General features: G+C 43.4%; 1 protein-coding gene across 2 annotated transcripts in view; it reads left to right on the forward strand.

Annotated features, from left to right (window-relative positions):
- The window catches only part of PLEKHG7 (pleckstrin homology and RhoGEF domain containing G7), a 90,304-nt gene that overhangs the window by 9,154 nt on the left and 58,623 nt on the right, over positions 1 to 22,527 (forward strand). For both annotated transcript variants that reach the window (XM_055396424.2, XM_055396425.2), the window contains exons 5-6: positions 16,256 to 16,383; positions 18,918 to 18,958. In XM_055396424.2, coding sequence (XP_055252399.2) covers positions 16,256 to 16,383; positions 18,918 to 18,958 — 169 coding nt within the window. The remainder of the gene's footprint in view (positions 1 to 16,255; positions 16,384 to 18,917; positions 18,959 to 22,527) is intronic.

Genomic DNA, 22,527 nt, shown 5'->3' on the forward strand with positions numbered 1-22,527 from the left:
CCAAACATTAAATTCAATATAATGTTAAATCCTCCCCAGACTTTTACTGAAAACCTGTTGTATAGCTAGCACTGTTCCAGCCATTAAGTGTGAAATCTTGGTAGAAAGTGAGATGGCATGTTGATTTTTTTAATCACTGTTCACATTTGTTTGGTTTTTTTTGCATGTACACGCTGCTTTGTTTTTGGCTGCACTGGGTGTTCGTTGCTGCACCCAGGCTTTCTCTAGTTGCAGTGTGCAGGTTTCTCATTGCAGTGGCTTCTTTTGTTGTGGAGCACAGGCTCCAGGTGTGCAGGCTTTAGTAGTTTCTGTAAACCTCAGCCCTCCATAACATATTTTGTTGTTTTCTTTTTTCCTCCAATTATATTGAGGTATAATTGACATAGAACATTATATAAGTTTAAGGTGTATAGCATAATGATCTGAAATATGTACATGTTGCAAAATAATCACCACAATAAGTTTAGTTACTATCACCACGTGTAGTTACATTTGTTTTTTTCCTTGTGATGGGATATGTGAATACTGTTAATTAGTTAGAGGCCTCAGGGTGTCATGGAGGTCTTCTTGATCTGGGCCTGGCTGGAGGCTAGAGTGGGAACTGGCAGCTTCCTTTCACATCAGGAGCCTTGTGTTGTTCTTGCACTGGCATCAGCTCCCCCGGAGTGTAAACTCCATCACAGCAGGAGTTGTGCCTGTTTTGCTCATTGCTATGTCCCTAGTGTCTTGAACACCACCTGGCACAGAGTAGATGTTCAATGAAACTTTAAGGAAGGAAAAAAGGAAGTGCATTGGTTGATTAGTTAGGTTAAGACAAGCTTGGTAGGGGGAATAGTATCATCCCTTTTTGGAAGTTTTCTCCAGCAATCTATCTCCCTCTAGCTCCTTTCAACCTCCGCCACTTTCCTAATCAGTTCTGTGTTCATCTTTTGAGTGTTCATTGGATTATTGGGGATTTGTGTGACTATGGTTTGATCATACCGGGCGATATTTTAACAGACTAATATTTTTTAAATTTAATTATTTACTTATTTTTGGCTGTGCCTGTCTTCATTGCTGCACTTGGGCTTTCTCAAGTTGTAGAAGGAGGGGCTACACTTCATTGTGGTGCATGGGCTTTTCATTGTGGTGGCTTCTCTTGTTGCTGAGCACAGGCTCTTGAGTGAGCAGGCTCCAGTAGTTGAGCCATGTGGGCTTAGTTGTGTGTGTGGCATGTGGAATCTTCCTGGATCAGGGTTTGAACCCATGTCCCCTGCATTGGCGGATGGATTTTTGTCAACATTCAGAAAACAAAGATCATGGCATCTGGTCCCATCACTTCATGGGAAATAGATTGAAAAACAGTGGAAACAGTGTCAGACTTTATTTTTTTGGGCTCCAGAATCACTGCGGATGCTGATTGCAGCCATGAAATTAAAAGACGCTTACTCCTTGGAAGGAAAGTTATGACCAACCTAGATAGTATATTAAAAAGCAGAGACATTACTTTACCAACCAAGGTCTGTCTGGTCAAGGCTTTGGTTTTTCCCGTGGTCATGTATGGATGTGAGAGTTGGACTGTGAAGAAAGCTGATCGCCGAAGAATTGATGCTTTTGTACTGTGGTGTTGGAGAAGACTCTTGAGAGTCCCTTGGACTGCAAGGAGATCCAACCAGTCCATTCTAGAGGAGATCAATCCTGGGTGTTCATTGGAAGGACTGATGCTAAAGCTGAAACTGCAATACTTTGGCCACCTCATGCGACGAGTTGACTCACTGGAAAAGACTCTGATGCTGGGAAAGGTTGGGGGCGGGAGGAGAAGGGGGCGACAGAGAATGAGATGGCTGGATGGCATCATCGACTCTGTGGACATGAGTTTGAGTGAACTCCAGGAGTTGGTGATGGACAGGGAGGCCTGGCGTGCTGTGATTCATGGGGTCGCAGAGAGTCGGACACGACTGAGCGACTGAACTGAACTGAACCACCAGGAAAGTCCCATACTGGGAGTTGTTTTGACTTTTGTTCAGAAAAAGCAGTAGTCTCAAAAGACAGAGTTCTCGGCAGTTACTGATAGCAGCAGCTACCCTTTTGCTCTGAACACATGTGGATTTAATAGCCATCACTGACTAAGCCCAGGATGGCACAGCATGGTGTGTCTTCCGCGCTGTGGGAGCTCCACAGCTTGTCTTTGTTGTATTCAAAGTGACATGTTGGGATGAGTCCCATTTGTTCACCCCACTGGAGAGTAAGCTGGAGGCTCCCCATATATTCTCCCTTCTCAGGTGGATTTTGCTAACATTCTGGTAGAAAATGGAACATATTGGTAGAAAACTGGAAATTATGTAAAAAATTATGTCAACATGTAAAGAAAAATTTCTAACTATCTTGACAGACTCATAATGAAAAAAATGTTTCACAGACCTTAACCAAGAGAGCTCTAGTTCCATAAGTGGCAATTGAATTGTCACTTCTCTGTTGATTATTTTTAAAAGGGATTTTTTTTAAAGATTGTTACTGATTCTAATTGGTTGTTCCTGTGTAATCAACTCACAATTATAAGCAGGCATTCCAATTGTACCTTATTCTCTTGCATAAGGTAGAATACTATGGTTCTTAAAACAGAACACTGCAAGGTGATCCAACCAGTCAATCCTAAAGGAAATCGGTCCTGAATATTCATTGGAAGGTCTGATGCTGAAGTTTCAATACTTTGGCCACCTGATGCAAAGAACTAACTCATTGGAAAAGACCCTGATGCTGGGAAGGATTGAAGGCGGGAGGAGAAGGGGACGACAGAGGGCAAGATGGTCAGATGGCATCACTGATGTGATGATCATGAGTTTGAGTAGGCTCCGGGAGTTAGTGAAGGACAGGGAAGCCTGGTGTGCTGCAGTCCATGGGGTCACGAAGAATCAGACATGACTGAGCAACTGAACTGAAACTTTTTCCAGTCACACAGTTGTTGGAAAACCACCTGCGTGAAAATGTACGTTTCTCATGAATTTTAATATCAGACAAAACAAGGCCTAATATAAAAGAACAACAACACTGTATTATCTTACTAAACTTCAAAAGATTTTTATTCTATTAATACACATAAATCACTATAGGACAATTGCTACCCTCAGTTGCTACCCACTCATATTCCCTAGGATCTTTTGTTTTTCTTTAAAATTTGAACCTGGCAATTAGAGGCCAGTAGTCCTTGGTTGGAGAAAGCAATGGCAAGCCACTCCAGTACTCTTGCCTGGAAGATCCCATGGACGGAGCAGTCAGACACGACTGAGCGACTTCACTTTAACTTTTCACTTTCAAACATTGGAGAAGGAAATGGCGACCCACTCCAGTGTTCTTGCCTGGAGAATCCCAGGGACGGGGGAGCCTGGTGGACTGCCATCTATGGGGTCACACAGAGTCGGACACGACTGAAGTGACTTAGCAGCAGCAGCAACAGTCCTTGGTTTGGAACTTTGCATTCAGATGCTTATATCTTTCCTTTTCTCCTTTGCTTTTCACTTCTCTTCTTTTCACAGCTATTTGTAAGGCCTCCTCAGACAGCCATTTTGCTTTTTGGCATTTCTTTTCCATGGGGATGGTCTTGGTCCCTGTCTCCTGTGCAGTGTCACGAACCTCCATCCACAGTTCATCAGGCACTCTATCAGATCTAGTCCCTTAAATCTATTTCTCACTTCCACTGTATAATCATAAGGGATTTGATTTAGGTCATATCTGAATGGTTTAGTGGTTTTTCCCTACTTTCTTCAATTTAAGTCTGAATTTGGCAATAAGGAGTTCATGATCTGAGCCACTGTCAGCTCCTGGTCCTGTTTTTGCTCACTGTATAGAGCTTCTCCATCTTTGGCTGCAAAGAATATAATCAATCTGATTTCAGTGTTAACCATCTGGTGATGTCCATGTGTAGAGTCTTCTCTTGTGTTGTTGGAAGAGGGTGTTTGCTATGACCAGTGCATTCTCTTGGCAAAACTCTATTAGCCTTTGCCCTGCTTCATTCCGTGCTCCAAGGCCAAATTTGCCTGTTATTCCAGGTGTTTCTTGACTTCCTACTTTTGCATTCCAGTCCCCTATAATGAAAAGGACATCTTTTTTGGGTGTTAGTTCTAAAAGGTCTTGTAGGTCTTCATAGAACTGTTCAACTTTGGCTTCTTCGGCATTACTGGTTGGGGCATAGCCTTGGATTACTGTAATATTGAATGGTTTGCTTTGGAAACGAACAGAAATCATTCTGTCGTTTTTAAGATTGCATCCAAGTACTGCATTTCGGACTCTCTTGTTGACCATGATGGCCACTCCATTTCTTCTAAGAGATTCCTGCCCACAGTAGTAGATATAATGGTCATCTGTGTTAAATTCACCCATTCCAGTCCATTTTAGTTCACTGATTCCTAGAATGTCTACGTTCACTCTTGTCATCTCCTGTTTGACCACTTCCAATTTGCCTTGATTCATGGATCTACCATTCTAGGTTCTTATGCAATATTGCTCTTTACAGCATCAGACCTTGCTTCTATCACCAGTCACATCCACAACTGGATATTGGTTTTGCTTTGGCTCCATCCCTTCATTCTTTCTGGAGTTATTTCTCCACTGATCTCCAGTAGCATATTGGACACGTACCAACTTGGGGAATTCCTCATTGAGTATCCTATCATTTTGCCTTTTCATACTGTTCATGGGGTTCTCAAGGCAAGTATACTGAAGTGGTTTGCCATTCCCTTCTCCAGTGGACCACATTCTGTCAGACCTCTCCACCATGACCTGTCCATCTTGGGTGGCCCCACACAGCATGGCTTAGTTTCATTGAGTTAGATAGGGCTGTGGTCCATGTAATCAGATCGACTAGTTTTCTATGATTATGATTTTAGTGTGTCTGCCCTCTGATGCCCCCTCACAATACCTACCGTCTTATTTGGGTTTCTCTTACCTTGGTCGTGGGATATCTCTTCACAGCTGTTCCAGCAAAGTGCAGCCGCTGCACCTTACCTTGGACAAGGGTTATCTGCTCAAGGCTGCCCCTCCTGACCTTGAATGTGGATTAGCTCCTCTCGGCCCTCCTGCGCCCGCGTAGCCACTGCCTCTTGGACGTGGGGTAGCTCCTCTCAGCCGCCGGACCTGAGCTCGAGATTGGGTAACTCCTCTTGGCTGCCACCCCTGACCTCGGGCGTGGGGTAGCTCTTCTCGACCATGCTTCTGCGCGTGGTCCGTTGCGCCGGTTCCAGTGTCTCGCGTCAGCAAGGAGAGATAAGAAAGCCTTCCTCAGCGATCAATGCAAAGAAATAGAAGAAAACAACAAAATAGGAAAAACAAGAGATCTCTTCAAAAAAATTAGAGATTCCAAGGGAACATTTCATGCAAAGATGGGCTCGATAAAGGACAGAAATGGTATGGACCTAACAGAAGCAGAAGATATTAAGAAGAGGTGGCAAGAATACACAGAAGAATTGTACAAAAAAGATCTTCACAACCAAGATAATCACAATGGCGTGATCACTGACCTAGAGCCAGACATCTTGGAATGTGAAGTCAAGTGGGCCTTAGAAAGCATCACTACGAACAAAGCTAGTGGAGGTGATGGAATACCAGTTGAGCTATTTCAAATCCTGAAAGATGATGCTGTGAAAGTGCTGCACTCAATATGCCAGCAAATTTGGAAAACTCAGCAGTGGCCACAGGACTGGAAAAGGTCAGTCTTCATTCCAATCCCAAAGAAAGGCAATGCCAAAGAATGCTCAAACTACCGCACAATTGCACTCATCTCACACGCTAGTAAAGTGATGCTCAAAATTCTCCAAGCCAGGCTTCAGCAATATGTGAACCGTGAACTTCCAGATGTTCAAGCAGGTTTTAGAAAAGGCAGAGGCACCAGAGATCAAATTGCCAACATCCGCTGGATCATGGAGAAAGCAAGAGAGTTCCAGAAGAGCATCTATTTCTGCTTCATTGACTATGCCAAAGCCTTTGACTGTGTGGATCACAATAAACTGTGGAAAATTCTGAAAGAGATGGGAATACCAGACCACCGGACCTGCCTGTTGAGAAACCTGTATGCAGGTCAGGAAGCAACAGTCAGAACTGTACATGGAACAACAGACTGGTTCCAAATAGGAAAAATATCAATAACCTCAGATACGCAGATGACAACACCCTTATGGCAGAAAGTGAGGAGGAACTAGAAAGCCTCTCGATGAAAGTGAAAGAGGAGAGTGAAAAAGTTTGCCTGAAGCTCAACATTCAGAAAACTAAGATCATGGCATCTGGTCCCATCACTTCATGGGAAATAGATTGAAAAACAGTGGAAACAGTGTCAGACTTTTATTTTTGGGGGCCCCAAAATCACGGCAGATGCTGATTGCAGCCATGAAATTAAAAGACGCTTACTCCTTGGAAGGAAGTTATGACCAACCTAGATAGTATATTAAAAAGCAGAGACATTACTTTGCCAACCAAGGCCTGTCTAGTCAAGGCTATGGTTTTTCCCATGGTCATGTATGGATGTGAGAATTGGACTGTGAAGAAAGCTGATCGCCGAAGAGTTGATGCTTTTGAATGTGGTGCTGAGAAGACTCTTGAGAGTCCCTTGGACTGCAAGGAGATCCAACCAGTCCATTCTAAAGGAGATCAATCCTAGGTGTTCATTGGAAGGACTGATGCTAAAGCTGAAACTGCAACACTTTGGCCACCTCATGAGACGAGTTGACTCCCTGGAAAAGATTCTGATGGTGGGAGGGATTGGGGGTGGGAGGAGAAGGGGATGACAGAGAATGAGATGGCTGGAAGGCATCACCGACTCGATGTACATGAGTTTGAGTGAACTCCGGGAGTTGGTGATGGACAGGGAGGCCTGGCGTGATGTGATTCATGGGGTCGCAAAGAGTCGGACACGACTGAGCAACTGAACTGAACTGAAACCCTTGCTTCACAGATCATGAGGAGTGGAAAGTGTCTCACTCACAACTGTTCTCCACATAAGGAAGCTGAGGCCTTGGGAAGCAACATGCCGAGGTCACACATAATGAACATCAGGGTTAGGAATCGCAGTCCTAAGTCGGGTAACCTGCTGCTCAGTTGTATTGCCCCCTTCATTCGTCTCCTGAGGCTTCATATTAAAGTACCACTAACTAGTGACTTGTTTTACACTCAGAGTTCTGGGAGCCATGGCTCCAAAGCCAAGGTGTCAGCAGAGCCATACTTCCTCTGGAAGCTGTCGGGGAGGACTGTTCGTGATTCTTCATGCAGGCATTCCTTGGTTGTGGCTGCATCGCTTCAGTCATCTGCCCCTGCTTTCACTTGGCCTTCTCTCATCTCTGTCTTTTCTCTGGGTATCTCTTATAAGTACACATGTCATGGGATTTAGAGCCCACCCAGATAATCCAGAATAATCTCATCTCAGAGTCTTTTAATTACATCTGCAAAAACCCCTTTTACAAATAACACATTCACAGGTTCCAGGGCTGAAGAGATGGACATGTGTTTTGGGGGGCAGGGGCGTTTTCATTCAACCCACTATGTTGTTTAGTCGCTAAGTCATGTCCGACTCTCTGTGACCCCCTGGACTGTGCAATTCCATAGACAGAGTACTCCCAGGCTCCTCCTCCATGGAGTTTTCCAGGCAAGAACACTGGAGTGGGTTGCCATTTCCTTCTCCGGAGGATCTTCCCAACCCATGGATTGAACCCACATCTCCTTCATTGCAGGTGGGTTCTTATCTTAGTAACCATCATTATATATCAGTTAAAAAAACAAAACAATATCTTAAATAGTTCATAGTACTGTTTTCTCTTCTTCGTATTTCCAAGTGTTTTTGGAGTCTGACTTAGGTATTGAATTCTTGCTTTGTTGTTCACTAACAGTGAGACCTTAAGTGAATGCCTATCTGTCCTTCTAAGCTTCAGTTTTCCTCGGCTCTATAATGAGAACAGTAATTTCCACTTCATAGAGTACTTTTGAAAATTAATGTTAGTGCATGTAAAGCTCTTAACAAAATGTCCAGTAAGAGCTGATGCTCAGGAAGTGCCCGCTGACTTTAAGTCAGAATAATATGCACCGTGAACAATCCAGTCTTTACAAAATTTATGTATTTGAGGTCCACTTGGGGACACATTTCCACCAGCCAGAAACACTTTTGGCACTGACATGTGATCACAGGCTCATTGCTGAATGTGATGCCTTGGGTGTGTGGCTTGCTCAACTGTGGGAGAGAATTCTCTGGATTCTCTACATTTTTGCCACCCCAGCCCACACCATGAACCTTCAGATCTTCAGCGGAAGACAGAATAAGGAGAATTTCTGGTATCAGAAAGGAGACAAGATTATTCCAGCAACCATGGGACTAGTTCCTTCAGATCTGACTGGCCTGGGGCATCACAACTCAGGGTTAGTGAAAGTGTGGTTTTGTCTGGGTTCGGGTGCAGGGGAGGTGGGGGTCTGGCAAGCCAAAGAGGACTGTGAAGTCTGGGTCAGACACTGTATTAGTTATACAACCTCCTGGGTCCAGAATTTTATCCTAAAACAAAGAACCAGAATAGCCAAGCATGGAACCAAAAGACAGAAAAAAAAGGTGTTTCTCATAGTTGTTAATTGCACTTCTCCAAACTGCTAAAGGGTAGCAAGAAACTATACAGTACTTAACAGTGCCAATGGCATGCCAGCCACACCCCGAACATTTTACAGTTATTCTCAGCTCATTCCTTAGTTTAATCTTCCTCTGAGGAAATTGGGTACCAAAAAATTCTCTTCTGCATCCTCTTCACACAGGATGCCATGACCCCATGTACATACCATTTCATTCGGGGAAGGGAGATAAGTCTGAATTTATTACAATGATTGCTTCCAGTGAATAATCAATTTAGAACTGGACACAGTGACCCTGTGTGCATGCTATGTCTTAAAAGAAGCAGTCCCATTTAGAATAGCAAAAATAAGATACAGAATCCTGATACAGCTATCAGAATTACTTAAAGAGATACTTTTAAAACATTCTAGGCCTGACAGTACACATTCAGATTCTAATTCAGTTAGTCTGGGCTGCCTCTGTGGTCAGCCCCATTGCAGGGACAGCTATTGTAAGACCAGTGATGAGTTTACTATCCTTTAGCAGTTATTAAAAGAAGTAGGTGGGGCTTGCCTGGTGGCTCAGTTGTAAAGATTCTGCCTGCAATGCAGGAGACCCAGGTTCAATCCTTGGGTCAGGAAGATCCCCTTGGGAAGGGAATGGCTACCCACTCCAGTATTATTGCCTGGATAATTCCATGGACTGAGGAGCCTGGTGGGCTATAGTCCATGGAGTCACAAGAGTCAGACATGACTGGGTGACTAACACTTTCACTTTGGAACCACAGCACCTCTCCCCCCATGAGACCTAAATGCAAAGTCATTCTGAATTCATTGCAACTGTATTTGCATCACTAATCCAATAATCTGAGCATCTCTGGCTGATACAGGCATGGGTTCCTGTGCAGAGTGCCCAGAAATCTAGTCTGCTGCCAGGCACAGGTGATGCAGAGGCAGGTTTTCTGCACCACTTCATGTCTCTTCATTTATTATGTGCAAATGTTCTTTCTTATTATTTTCCTAGGTCTCCATATGGTTAGAGCTGTAATTCTTGATATTTTTTTATTAACACGTTCCCTCTTTTGATGAATACAAGAATGTCATCAGAGCTTCTGTTACACCATTCCATGGTCATGCCTACCTTTCTAGAATGAGTATCCCTGGGTTTTAGACACCAAGGCAACAAGGCCAAGGTCATGACTCAAGCCTAGTACAAGGCAGTTATTTTCCCTCTGTTCCATGTGTGGACACTGAATGCCAAAACCTGCCCTAATGTGCTCCTAAAAGGATGCCTCATGTCAGCAGGTATCCCAGACAAGGAAGAAATGGATAGGGGAACTGAATCACCTTTAAAGGTGGAGAAACTCAAATTGCATTCTGTGTATTGTGTATGCATTGTGATCTAGAATGGAAGAGCAAATTCATTCAGAATATGTGTATCATTCTATAGATCAACATGGCTGATTATTCAACAAGCTCGTTTGGGTATCTATTCTATGTCGGGTTCTGTACTTGGTGCTTAAATTCTGTGATAATAAGACACAGCATGAGCCTTCAGTGAAATCATTGTAGAGGCAAAGTGGAAGGAAGTGGGAGGAAGTAGGGCAAGGTGGCTGGCTCACTTTGGGTGGATTGGAAAAGATTTCTGGAGGGAGAGCATCTAAGCTAGAATTTAGAGATGTCTATGAGTGTATTTGCCTGGCAAAGTGGAGATAGGCAGATGGGAACCACCTGAGCCAAGTCATGGAGGCGTGATGTGCAGGGTAAGTTTAAACAGTGAGCAGCTAGCTGTTACTGGAGTAACACCTACTGCAGAAGATTGTGTCAGAAAGGGAGAGTGCTGACTCAGTGTGCACAGGTTTGGTTATTATTCATTTAGTCAAGAAGTATTTATTGATCCCTACTGAGCACAGGGATTTAGACCAGGAGGTAGGAACTTAGGGTAAGAGGGGAGTGGATAAGACATGAACGTGCACAGCTACCTTGTAAAGTAAGATACTTTCCACAAGGGAGGACAACCTCAGAAGAGTCTTTTATTCATTCATGTTCTTCAGTGACCATGGATTGAGTACGAAAGGAGCACCCACCGACACAAATGATAAGACATGTTTCTTAAATAGAAGCAGATGGGATTCTAGTGGGATAAGCAGACACGGAAATAGAACACGATGTTATAGTATATTCGACAGCCAACATAATCACATTTACTGACAGCTTACTAAGTTCCCGTCACGGATCTAAGTACTGTATGTTAATCGGTTGATCTTCACACAAAAAGTTCGTGTGATTATTGTCTACATTTCACAAATGGCAGTCAGGACCAGAGAGATTACTTCCTCAGTCAAGGTCACTCAGTTAAGATTAAAATCCAGGCAATTTGACTCCACATTCTTAGACATTGTTCTAGAGAACTATAGAAGCATGGAAGAGAAATGCATAAGCCAGCTTGGAGGAGGCCGGGGAAGACTGATTCTTCTATTCCACCATTCATTATGGCCTGTCAAAGTCCCAAGGGAACATAAAGATAGCTTATAGAATCTTATGCCAAATTCATTGTACTTACCAGATTGTATACCATCTAGAGTTTAAGCTTAAAAGAGTAAACTTTTCCCCCAAAGTTTATGTAGCTTACATTTCCTATTACTGTATTTTTTCCAATCCCCTCTATCCCCATAAATACCAAACTTCATTATATGCTTCCAGGGTCTTTATCAGGAACAGTATCAAGTTTACAGGGAAGCTTCTAATACTTGTTTTTGGGGGACCTCTTGGGGCTCCTAGAGATTTATGCTACCTAATACCTTTTGGATAGCACTGTGAAAATTCCTGGCTGGATTTATGTACTGCTAATTCATTATGTAGAGTGCCTGATGAATTATGGAAGGAGGTTCGTGACATTGTACAGGAGACCGGGACCAAGACCATCCCCATGGAAAAGAAATGCAAAAAAGCAAAATGGCTGTCTGAGGAGGCCTTACAAATAGCTGTGAAAAGAAGAGAAGCAAAAAGCAAAGGAGAAAAGGAAAGATATAAGCATCTGAGTGCAGAGTTCCAAAGAACAGCAAGGAGAGATAAGAAAGCCTTCCTCAGCGATCAGTGCAAAGAAATAGAGGAAAACAACAGATTAAGAAAAACAAGAGATCTCTTCAAGAAATTTAGAGATACCAAGGGAACATTTCATGCAAAGATGGGCTCGATAAAGGACAGAAATGGTATGGACCTAACAGAAGCAGAAGATATTAAGAAGTGGCAAGAATACACAGAAGAACTGTGCAAAAAAGATCTTTACAACCAAGATAATCACGTTGGTGTGATCACTGACCTGGAGCCAGACATCTTGGAATGTGAAGTCAAGTGGGCCTTAGAAAGCATCACTATGAACAAAGCTAGTGGAGGTGATGGAGTTCCAGTTGAGCTATTTCAAATCCTGAAAGATGATGCTTTCAAATCATTCAATATGCCAGCAAATTTGGAAAACTCAGCAGTGGCCACAGGACTGGAAAAGGTCAGTCTTCCTCCCAATCCCAATCCCAAAGAAAGGCAATACAAAAGAATGCTCAAACTACCGCACAATTGCACTCATCGCACACGCTAGTAAAGTCATGCTCAAAATTCTCCAAGCCAGGCTTCAGCAATACGTGAACTGTGAACTTCCAGATGTTCAAGCAGGTTTTAGAAAAGGCAGAGGCACCAGAGATCAAATTGCCAACATCCGCTGGATCATGGAGAAAGCAAGAGAGTCCCAGAAAAACATCTATTTCTGCTTCATTGACTATGCCAAAGCCTTTGACTGTGTGGATCACAGCAAACTGTGGAAAATTCTGAAAGAGATGGGAATACCAGACCACCGGACCTGCCTCTTGAGAAACCTGTATGCAGGTCAGGAAGCAACAGTTAGAAATGGACATGGAACAACAGACTGGTTCCAAATAGGAAAAGGGGTACGTCAGGGTTGTATATTGTCACCCTGCTTGTTTAACTTCTATGCAGAGTACATCAAGAGGAACACTGGGCTGGAAGAAGCACAAGCTGGAATCAAGATTGCCAGGAGAAATATCAATAACCTCAGATACGCAGATGACACCACCCTTATGGCAGAAAGTGAAGAGGAACTAAAAAGCTTCTCGATGATAGTGAAAGAGGAGAGTGAAAAAGTTTGCTTGAAGCTCAGCATTCAGAAAACTAAGATCGTGGCATCAGGTCCCATCACTTCATGGGAAATAGATTGTAAAACAGTGGAAACAGTGTCAGACTTTATTTTTTGGGGGGCTCCAAAATCACTGCCAATGCTGATTGCAGCCAGGAAATTAAAAGACACTTACTCCTTGGAAGGAAAGTTATGACCAACCTAGATAGTATATTGAAAAGCAGAGACATTACTTTGCCAACCAAGGTCCATCTTGTCAAGGCTATGGTTTTTCCAGTGGTCATGTATGGATGTGAGAGTTGGACTGTGAAGAAAGCTGATCGCCGAAGAATTGATGCTTTTGAACTGTGGTGTTGGAGAAGACTCTTGAGAGTCCCTTGGACTGCAAGGAGATCCAACCAGTCCATTCTAAAGGAGATCAGTCCTGGGTGTTCATTGGAAGGACTGATGCTAAAGCTGAAACTGCAATACTTTGGCCACCTCATGCGAAGAGTTGACTCACTGGAAAAGACTCTGATGCTGGGAAGGATTGGGGGCAGGAGGAGAAGGGGACGACAGAGAATGAGATGGCTGGATGGCATCACCGACTCGATGGGGGTGGGTTTGAGTGAACTCCAGGAGTTGGTGATGGACAGGGAGGCCTGGCGTGCTGTGATTCATGGGGTCGCAAAGAGTCGGACACGACTGAGCGACTGAACTGAACTGAACTGAATTCATTGTATATCAGTTCCAGTGTTCTGTTTGCAAAATGAAGAAACTAGAATTGTATTTCTCACTCAAATTACTGTAAGTTTTCCAGCTTCCACTTAACTCAGACCCCTCCATCCTCATAACCATCATGGACATTAGATTGGCAAATAACAAAAATGGGAGAGTTGTGAAGAATTGTAACTCTAATGATCTAGTGATTTTTCTAAAAACCTCATCAAAAATAGGTGGTGAGAAAGTCAAATGAGAGTACAGAATTCTTGGAGAAGGAAGTCCAGGATGAGGAGATGTGTGCATATCAGAACCCAACTAGAACAACATAAGCAAATAAAGGATATTCTCTTGTAACATAACCAGTGCTGTCAGGCTCCTTTTCTCCTGTTCTGCTGTTCCATTTGCAGGATTACTGGTACACTTTCAGGTATCAAGCCACGTTCATGACAACATAAGGGAAAAGGGCGAATATAGCCACCTCTGTCCCCTCTGAAAAATTTTCCTAAGAGCCACACCTGAAACTTCAGTTGAAATCTCGTTGGCCAAATTTGTGTCACATAGCCTCTGCTAGCTGCAAGGGACTCAGGGCTTGTCAGTGCATTAACTCGGCACATGGCACCCCTGACAAGCAGTGTTTTGACGAGGGCATGCACATTGGCTTGATAGCTAGCAGTTCTGCAACATTGTTCTAAAATTTTCCATTTAAAAAAAGGAACAGAGAGAGGCCAGTCAAAATAAATTTTTAAACCCTAGGAAATGCAGCTAATTGAATAAATCTGAGCCTGATTTTATCCAATTTCCTTTCAAGTTCCTTAGGTAATCCATGGCCCTAAATCTCATGAGATGAATAGGAGTTAGACAGGTTTGGAGAGGGCAGAGAGAGTACAAAGCATTCCCAGTTAAGTCATTGACATGTGAAACATTTTGTGTGGGAAATTACAATCCATTCCCAGAGAATAAATGGCAAAGTAAAAAGTATTAGGACGGTTACTGGGCCAATTCATGGAAGGCTTGTATGGATGCTTTAAAAACATTTTTATCTGAAGCTAGGAGGGACTAGGGCCAGACTTATATTTTTGATAGCTTATATTTAGTGACTGGGTGTGGGATGGGACCAAAATGATGGAGCAGAAGGTGAAGATAAAAGTGATGAGACAACTGTGTTAATACAGATGGAAGCCGTTGAGGACCTGGTCTCGGGGATGCCAGACAGCACACAAATATGAAGAAATATTTCTTTGAGCATCAGGGGAGACTTCTTAGAGGAAGCAGGTTTTTATAGCTGACAGTTAACTTTCTTTTATGCCTTTGTCATCTGCCTGCAGAGTCTGAGGCATTCTTACCTCATAGATTTTGTAGGAATTTATGAGACATGGGTTATTCACTAATTATACATGCCCATACAACTTGTCCTACTGTTTGTACGTAAAATGATTTAAAATATTTTTAGCAAAAGGCTGAGGATTTGAAATATATTTTAAAGATAGGAAAGACCTATATCAGGGTACTTGTATTCTCATAATCAGTTGTTCTCCAACTCTGAGTATCTAGGGAGCTGGGTAAAACTGCAGATGCAGAGGTCCACCTTCAGACCTACTGGATCAGAAGCCAAGAGTTAGGACTTGGGGATGGGTAATAAAATAAATTCCACCAGCTATTCTAATACCAGGTTTTGGTCAACAGCATGTTAGGCCTGATAGGGCATGAACAGAACCCCAGCAGCAGATATATTGATAGGAAGAAGGGCATGAGAGCCAAGAATATTCAGTTATGAGACAAGATGAAAGTACAGGCAGAAAGGGCGTCAATCCTGCAAAAAGTCAGCAGCATGGCACTTGGCTACAAGGCATGGAGGACTCACGCTGTAGGCAGGTGGGAAAGTGGAAGGATCAGAGGAAGGACTGGCCTAGGGAACCTCAAGGGGCTCCAGGCACGGCCTCTTTGTTGGAGGAGGAAAGCTACACAGCAATGACCCAAATCATAATATCCAAAGGAATATGACAGACCCAGACTCCAAACTTTCAAGGCAAATTCATAGCTATACTTTTTGTTGGAGACAAAATTCCTCTGTATATAAGGTAAATGATATGCTAAGCTATTTGATTAAAAAGGGAATTTAGAGATTACATAGGTTGGTAAGTAGAGGGAATTGCATTCCCTCATCCTCAGAATAGACTAAAGGAATATCTGAACAGCTTTGATGGGAAAACTGTGAAAATCCCAACAATTGAATGCTGTCATTCCTTACTCATTTTGTTCCTTAGAAATCACTGATCACATGCCTAGTGGTTTTGCAGCTACTCCGCACTGTGTCTTGATGTCAACCACTTGGCGCACGTCTGACAGGAAGTTTTGTGAAATAGGGTAGAAGAAAGGAGAAGGTAGATGGGCCTGTCGGCTAAGCTTTTCCAACAGCAGTGCCATTTTTTCCCTGGGAAAAATAAAAGTGTTGCCTTTAAACAACAGCCTCCGATACCTAGGGGTGTGTGTGGTGGCCATACACATGCGTCCTGGTCCCTCTGAGGCCGTGTGAGTAACTTGCAAAGACTCTTGTGTTTAAAGCCTTTCTCCTAGTGTCCTCCTGAGTCAGAACACATCTGGTATGTTTGTGTTAACACTTCCAGGTAAACTCTTCTGCTTTGGATTAGTCAAAAACCATAAACAGTCAGTAAGGCTCAGAAAGGTGTCAGACATGGGCGGTGTGGGTCATCACAGCCCTCCATGCCGGGAGTGGCCTCCTAAGAAAGCCAGCATTAATCGAGCTGCCAGCAGTCACTTCTGAGTACCCAGGGGTGGTTTGAGTGATACCCCTCCCTGCATGTCAGCTATAAGCACTCTCCTTCCATCTCCTGAACACAGATTCTATGAGCACAGGAGGAGTTCTGTGGTGCTCAACTTACCTGGCCTTGAGGTGTTCCCTGGGGACCTTCTGGTGTCAGCTGGAGCTGTGGACTACCTGTGCCATCCACTTCTGCTGCTGAATTCAGGTCCTGTCCGTTCAACTTTTATTACATGCCTGCTATGGGATGGATGTTGCAATAAGCAGAGGATATTTACAGAATATTTAATGACTACGAGAACATGGGCACTAACAAGTTAGATATCTCACCAGCTAGGACAAGCATCAGCCGTGAATTATGGGAACCAGCTGAATTGGGCATCCCACTTAGAGATGGATAAGTTATGGACCTTCCTCAAAAGGTCCTCTTGTCAAACAATATACACCATGTCCAGGACCTGGAACAGGTACACCAAGTGATGTGGAGCAGGATGCTCTCTCTGGGCTGGTGGGCAGCATCCCTACCATTGCTGAAATCCACCCCCTGCTCCTGGCTGTCAGCCTCACGCCAGTGTCTCCAGCGAGGGTGGTCCTTTGTGGAGACAAGGGACCTGGTGACAGCAGATTACTGTTAGAGCAGATTAGAGAGAGGCGGCCTTAGGGTGAATCTTCTGCATTTTGAAGTCAGTTGTGGGAAAAAAGAACAGTTGCAGTGTTCAGGACACACTCCCATGGTCCTGATGGTAGCCATTCAGAGCTAAAAGGAGACTTGAAGATTATCATTCACCCTGGTAGTTTTTAAACTGGCTTTGTTCCTAGCAGAGCCCTTTTTTACAGAAGAATACTTCCTTGGAAATCCAGTCTACAAAACAGATCTAGATGGAGTTTCAGTGCTTGAAAATGGGGTGAGTCCCAAAGGCTCACCTCCAAGGCATTCCCCTGGAGCCAGGGCCACCTGTGGCAGCATACTTGGGGAACAAGCCAGCTCTTTCCTCATTCCCATGTGTGCCTAGCAAGACCCAGAAAGGAAAGGTGGTGCCTGCTGGTCTGTGTCAGAGAAATGGGATTCAGACTCTTGACTGAATGCTCTCCACCAGCCTGCACCAACCACCTGTTGTACAGGCAGCCATAGTCTTGTGTGTGGAACTCAGCCATAAGTGAATAAAGTATAAATAGCATTCGTATAGCCCTTCAATCTTTATAGAACCCTTTCACATCTACTGTCTTAGATGACACAACAATCCAAGTGACCATCTGTCTCATAGGATACAGTCACCCAAATGAACACACAAAAAGGGAGTCAGTGGACTCAAGGGACTCAAGGCCAGGCCCCTTGACATTAAAGCTAGTTCTAACCACAGTGTAGCCTTAGGAGTTAGACCATGTTCTGTAATGCTTTGCAAATGCTCTAAACTGGTAACAGCTGAAGCGGTACTTACCAGATGAAGAGCTTCAGCATTGTCTGAAAAATTCGGGGGTCCCCTGCCAGACCTTCTGAACTAGAAACTCTGGGAATGGGGCCCAGCAGTACGTTTTTTAATAAGCCCCCCAGATGATTCTTTTGCCAGCTGAAGGTTGAGATCCACTATGCTGAGGAACAAGGTCACAACTGCTGCGTGATACTCTCTGTTCTTTGCTAGGCGGGTGTGCCTGGCGTCACAGTAGATGCCACGTAATGAAAGATATGCAGCATTCTTCACCATATCCCTCCATGCCCTCATCTCTAGGAGTTCAGAATAGAGTCCTCATGTTCCCAAACCGTGGTCTCACGTGGTGCTTCTCTGGAGACCCCAATTATCGCAGTTCAATTTGGACATCATAATTTACCACCAGACGTTTGAAGGCTGAGAGTGGTAAAGCAGATTTGTTTCTAAGGGAGGTTCCACCTAATCTCCCCTTTAAAAAGATCAATAAGGTGGTCAGAATGAGCAAAATAATTGGTTGGATTCCAGGGTTCCAGTGGAAAAAGTCCCTCAAGCACGCTCTTTTGGTAAATGCTTTCATCTGATGGAAGTATTAATATTATGCAGAATCTCCTGATGAATTATAGAAACAGAGACAAATCTTTAAGACATCCATTTTGTGTGTGGAATTATCAGAACATCTCACCTAAACTTGAGAGATGACTCCCAGATTTTTCTGGGTTGCATTAAAAATTAATGAAAATGACATAAAAATCAAGAATCCACAATCGAATCTCTTTACTTCCTGATCATCAAAAGAATGTATTACTGAATGACTTCTCAATTTGAGGCAACTCCTAAGAACTATGTGGATGATGTCCAGTAGAGACAGTAAGCCCCTGATCTAAAGATTGGTGATATGTTGATGTCCCCCTATTTCAGGAGTCTGCATTCATCCACACCCGGGGATTATGTAGTAGGGTGGTTTCCAGTGTTAAAATGCAGCCCTTTCAGCCCCAAAGTCCTATAAAATTAATTATGCAGCGTTTTATTGCATTTTATAGCTTTCTCCTTGAACGGTAGGGGGAAAAGAGGCTGAAACAGGACAGTATCACCAGAAGGTAGAATAGAACACCAGGCTTTCCGTTGCAGCACTGTTTCATTCACTCAGCTGCATAAATATAAATATTCATTCTGTGCGTTCTCAAGAGAAAGAGAATTAAAGCAGGAAAAATTCTTTTGGCTCCTTTGGAAAAGCAGGTTTTGTAAAGCACTGCCTTGATCTGTCACTAGTTCCTCAAAGTACTAACATATCTTCTCTAATTTCTTCACCCACCAGAATCCAAAAAGCCAAGATGGCCTTTCTCCAAGAGAGGAGTGGTGAGTATTGAGCAATTGTCATTTTTGCTTTAATTAAGCCTCCAGTAGCTGGGAAATGAAGGAATGTCTGAAAAGCCTCTTCATCATACTTTATCTTCTTGTGACAGCAGATAGCACATAAAGTTTAAATTATATCATCACATTTGTAGTAGTGGATACAGAACTTGCCAAATGATGCCACTTTGTGCAGTGATACAGTGCTAATTGCCGGTGGTTAATGAGCTCTGCAAGAAAACAAAGCAGTCCTAATATCGTGATGCCATACAGCTCCAAATTTATAACTTGACACAGTGTAGGAAACAGCTCACTTGATGGAGAAAACTTGCACAAGTGTATGCCCCAGTTTGCAGTCAGTGTCGAGCATATTGGGAACATTGAAAAATTAATGAGATATTACAGAAACAGATTCTGCAGATACATTCTATTTCTGGGAAAGCCAGTTGGATTAATCCTAGTGGATTTTCTTTAATTCCTGGTGCCCTCAATTATTGAAGAGTTATAAATTGAAAATGAGCGGTGCCTGATTCTTTCCTGCCTGGGACGTGAGCTGGCCGCAGTGAAACCTTCCCTGCCAACATGCTGAGGACAGAGGGAAGGAGGGCTCCTCACTCCTGGAGTGAGGAGGAAGCAGAGGAATGGCCTGTGTTCACCCCACAACACCTACATGCAACAGCCAGCAGCACCAGGAGGGCCTTATGAGTAGTTACTGCACCTCTTTGTGTTAAAAAACAAACAAAAAAAATCTGCTCACGTGGCCTCTCCAATCAGTTTGCCATCAGTTGCTGACGTCTACCTTGGAGGTTCTATGGATGCACATACCTTGATGTTTTTTTAAAGCACCATAGCTAAGTTAAAGGCTCTCTGAGATTTCAATCCCAGCTGCTCCACTTACTGCTTTGTGACCTTGGCCAAATGAATTCATTTCCGTCAGCTCCATGTCCTTCCCTGTTTAAGAAAAAAATAAAAGCAGATGGTAATAGTACCAGCCTCATAGGGTGGTTGTGACAAATAAATAATGCATCTGAAGTGTATCCCAGCACTGGGTGCATCTGCAAAAAATCAGTATTGGCCATATTTTTGAGAGTATCATTTGTAACCAGGGTTTGGAACACTACTTGTTCTCATAATCAAGTATATGAGTGACTTTCACATTATTTTTTCAAGGGGAAAAAGTTTGTGTGAATGTCTTAGTCACTTTGGACTGCTGTAAAATACCACAGGCCAGGTGGCTGAAACTGCTTATATTTATTTCTCACATCTCTGGAGGCTGAGAAGTCCCAGATCGGAGTGCCACATGGTTAGGTTCTGGTGAGAGTTCTTTTCCTGGCTTCCAGATGGCCTGCTCCACTGTGTCTTCACATGTGGAGAGAGAGCTCCGGTGTCTCGTCCTCTTCTTATAAGGATACTAATGTCATCGTGAGGGCCCTCCCCTCATGACCTCATCTAAACCTAATTACCTCCCAACAGTTTCACCTGCAAATACCACTGAGGGGTTTGGGCTTTAAATATATGAATTTTAGGGGAACAGAAACATTCAGTCTATAGGGACACAGTCTAAACATCACAAGTTGAAAATCATAAACTATTAGTAAAACTATAATTTGTCACCAGGGCTGCTGCTCACCAGTCATTCTCATTTTGCCCCTCATTAGGGATATGATATGACTGTTTTCCTGGCAGGTCTGAGGCAGGGCCTGTGGTGCCACCTCTCCTGGGATCCTTGCTTATTCAAATGAAAGCAGAGTCATTTGTCAGTCAGGTCTGGAGTCTCAGCATGCATGCAGTGGTGTCTGACTCTTTGCGACCCCATGGACTGTAGCCCATCAGACTCCTCTGTCTATAGGATTCTCCAGGCAAGGATACTGGAGTGGGTTGCCATTTCCTTCTCTAAGGTGAGAGGAAGGGGCATCTCCCATCATCTCTCCTGAGGGCTCCTCCAGAGCAGGAAGCTAGATTGTGTTTTCAGAAGGGAAGACTTACCTAAGGAAGGGATATACCTACAAGTTTTTATGATGCATCTGTTTTTTTTCCCATAAAGTAATTTGTTCCACATGTATTGGATAACTGTATGTGCCAAATGCTGGACTAGGTATATAAGATGCCAAGATGCTCATTCTCAGCTTACAATTGAGAAGGTCAGACTGACATGTAAATTGGCAAAAAATTAGATTGCACAATGTTGGAGGTGGGTAGGCAGAGGTGGAGATACACAAAGAACAATCAGTGAAATGACAAAATGTTTCAGCAAATGTTCTCAGTCAGTAATGGAGGGAAATTCATTTCTTAAAGGCCAGCTTTTAAAGGGACGCAATATCTGGTCTCCTTAAAAATTGGTGTTTACTCCTCTATCTTTTTAGCCTTTTTTATTGAGCAATTCACATCTGTATAAATGATAATCCACATCAATATCACATACTACCATATTGTAATGTATTTCCCCAGTCTGTCACAGATATTTCCTTTCATTACCTTCCTTTCTTCTCAACCATCAATAACAACATTTGTAATAAAAGCAAGCACATATATAATTTTTACCATGTTACCAGGTAGTGTTTCTGTTTATGTATTCCTGTTTACACATTTCATAGTTTACATATGTTAGCTCATTAATTCTTACAACAAACCAACAAGGTAGATGACATTATCACCCCCATTTTTCAAATGGGAAAACTGAGGTTCAGAGAGGTTTGAATAGCTTGCCTGAGATCTCACGGCTCATAAGTGACAGTGAGGATGTGTCTGAGGCAGCCCTGGGCAGTACGGCTCTGAATCTGTTTTAGCCCCAGAACCAAACTGCTGCTCCAGCTGTGGGGTCCATAACCAGACCTGGGTCCTCCTCCCTCTTCCTCCTCATCACAGCTCTCAAAGATCTTGTCTTTCCTCACCAATTCAAGTCAGCCACTAGAAAATCCACATATTCACATACAGTCAGCCCTTCGTGTCTGTAGGTTATATATCCTTGAATTCAACCAACTGCAAATAAAAAATATTTGAAAAAAATATTCCAGAAATTTCCAAAAAGCAAAATTTGAATTTACCATGCAGCAACAACAGTATACATACTATTTACATTGTATTAGGTATAAGTAGCGACTTCACTTTTACTTTTCCCTTTCATGTATTGGAGAAGGAAATGGCAACCCACTCCAGTGTTCTTGCCTGGAGAATCCCAGGGACGGCAGAGCCTGGTGGGCTGCCATCCATGGGGTCGCACAGAGTCGGACACAACTGAAGTGACTTAGCAGCAGCAGCAGTCTAATAGGCTTCCCTTGTGGCTCAGTTGGTAAAGAGTCTGCCTGCAATGCGAAAGACCTGGGTTCGATCCCTGGGTTGGGAAGATCCCCTGGAGAAGGGAAAGGCTACCCACTCCAGTGTTCTGGCCTGGAGAATTCCATTGACTGTATAGTCCATGGGGTCAGAAAGAGTCAGACACGTCTGAGCGACTTTCACTTTCGAGATGATTTAAGGTATATGAGAGGATGTGTGTAGACTGTGTGGAAATACATTTTATGTAAGGGACTTTAGCACCTCTGCATTTTGGTATCTGAAGAGGTCCTGGAACCACTCCC

Source organism: Moschus berezovskii, chromosome 6, assembly GCF_049115385.1.
Source record: "Moschus berezovskii isolate FMDL1 chromosome 6, NW_MosBer_1.0, whole genome shotgun sequence".
Classification (NCBI taxonomy): domain Eukaryota; kingdom Metazoa; phylum Chordata; class Mammalia; order Artiodactyla; family Moschidae; genus Moschus; species Moschus berezovskii.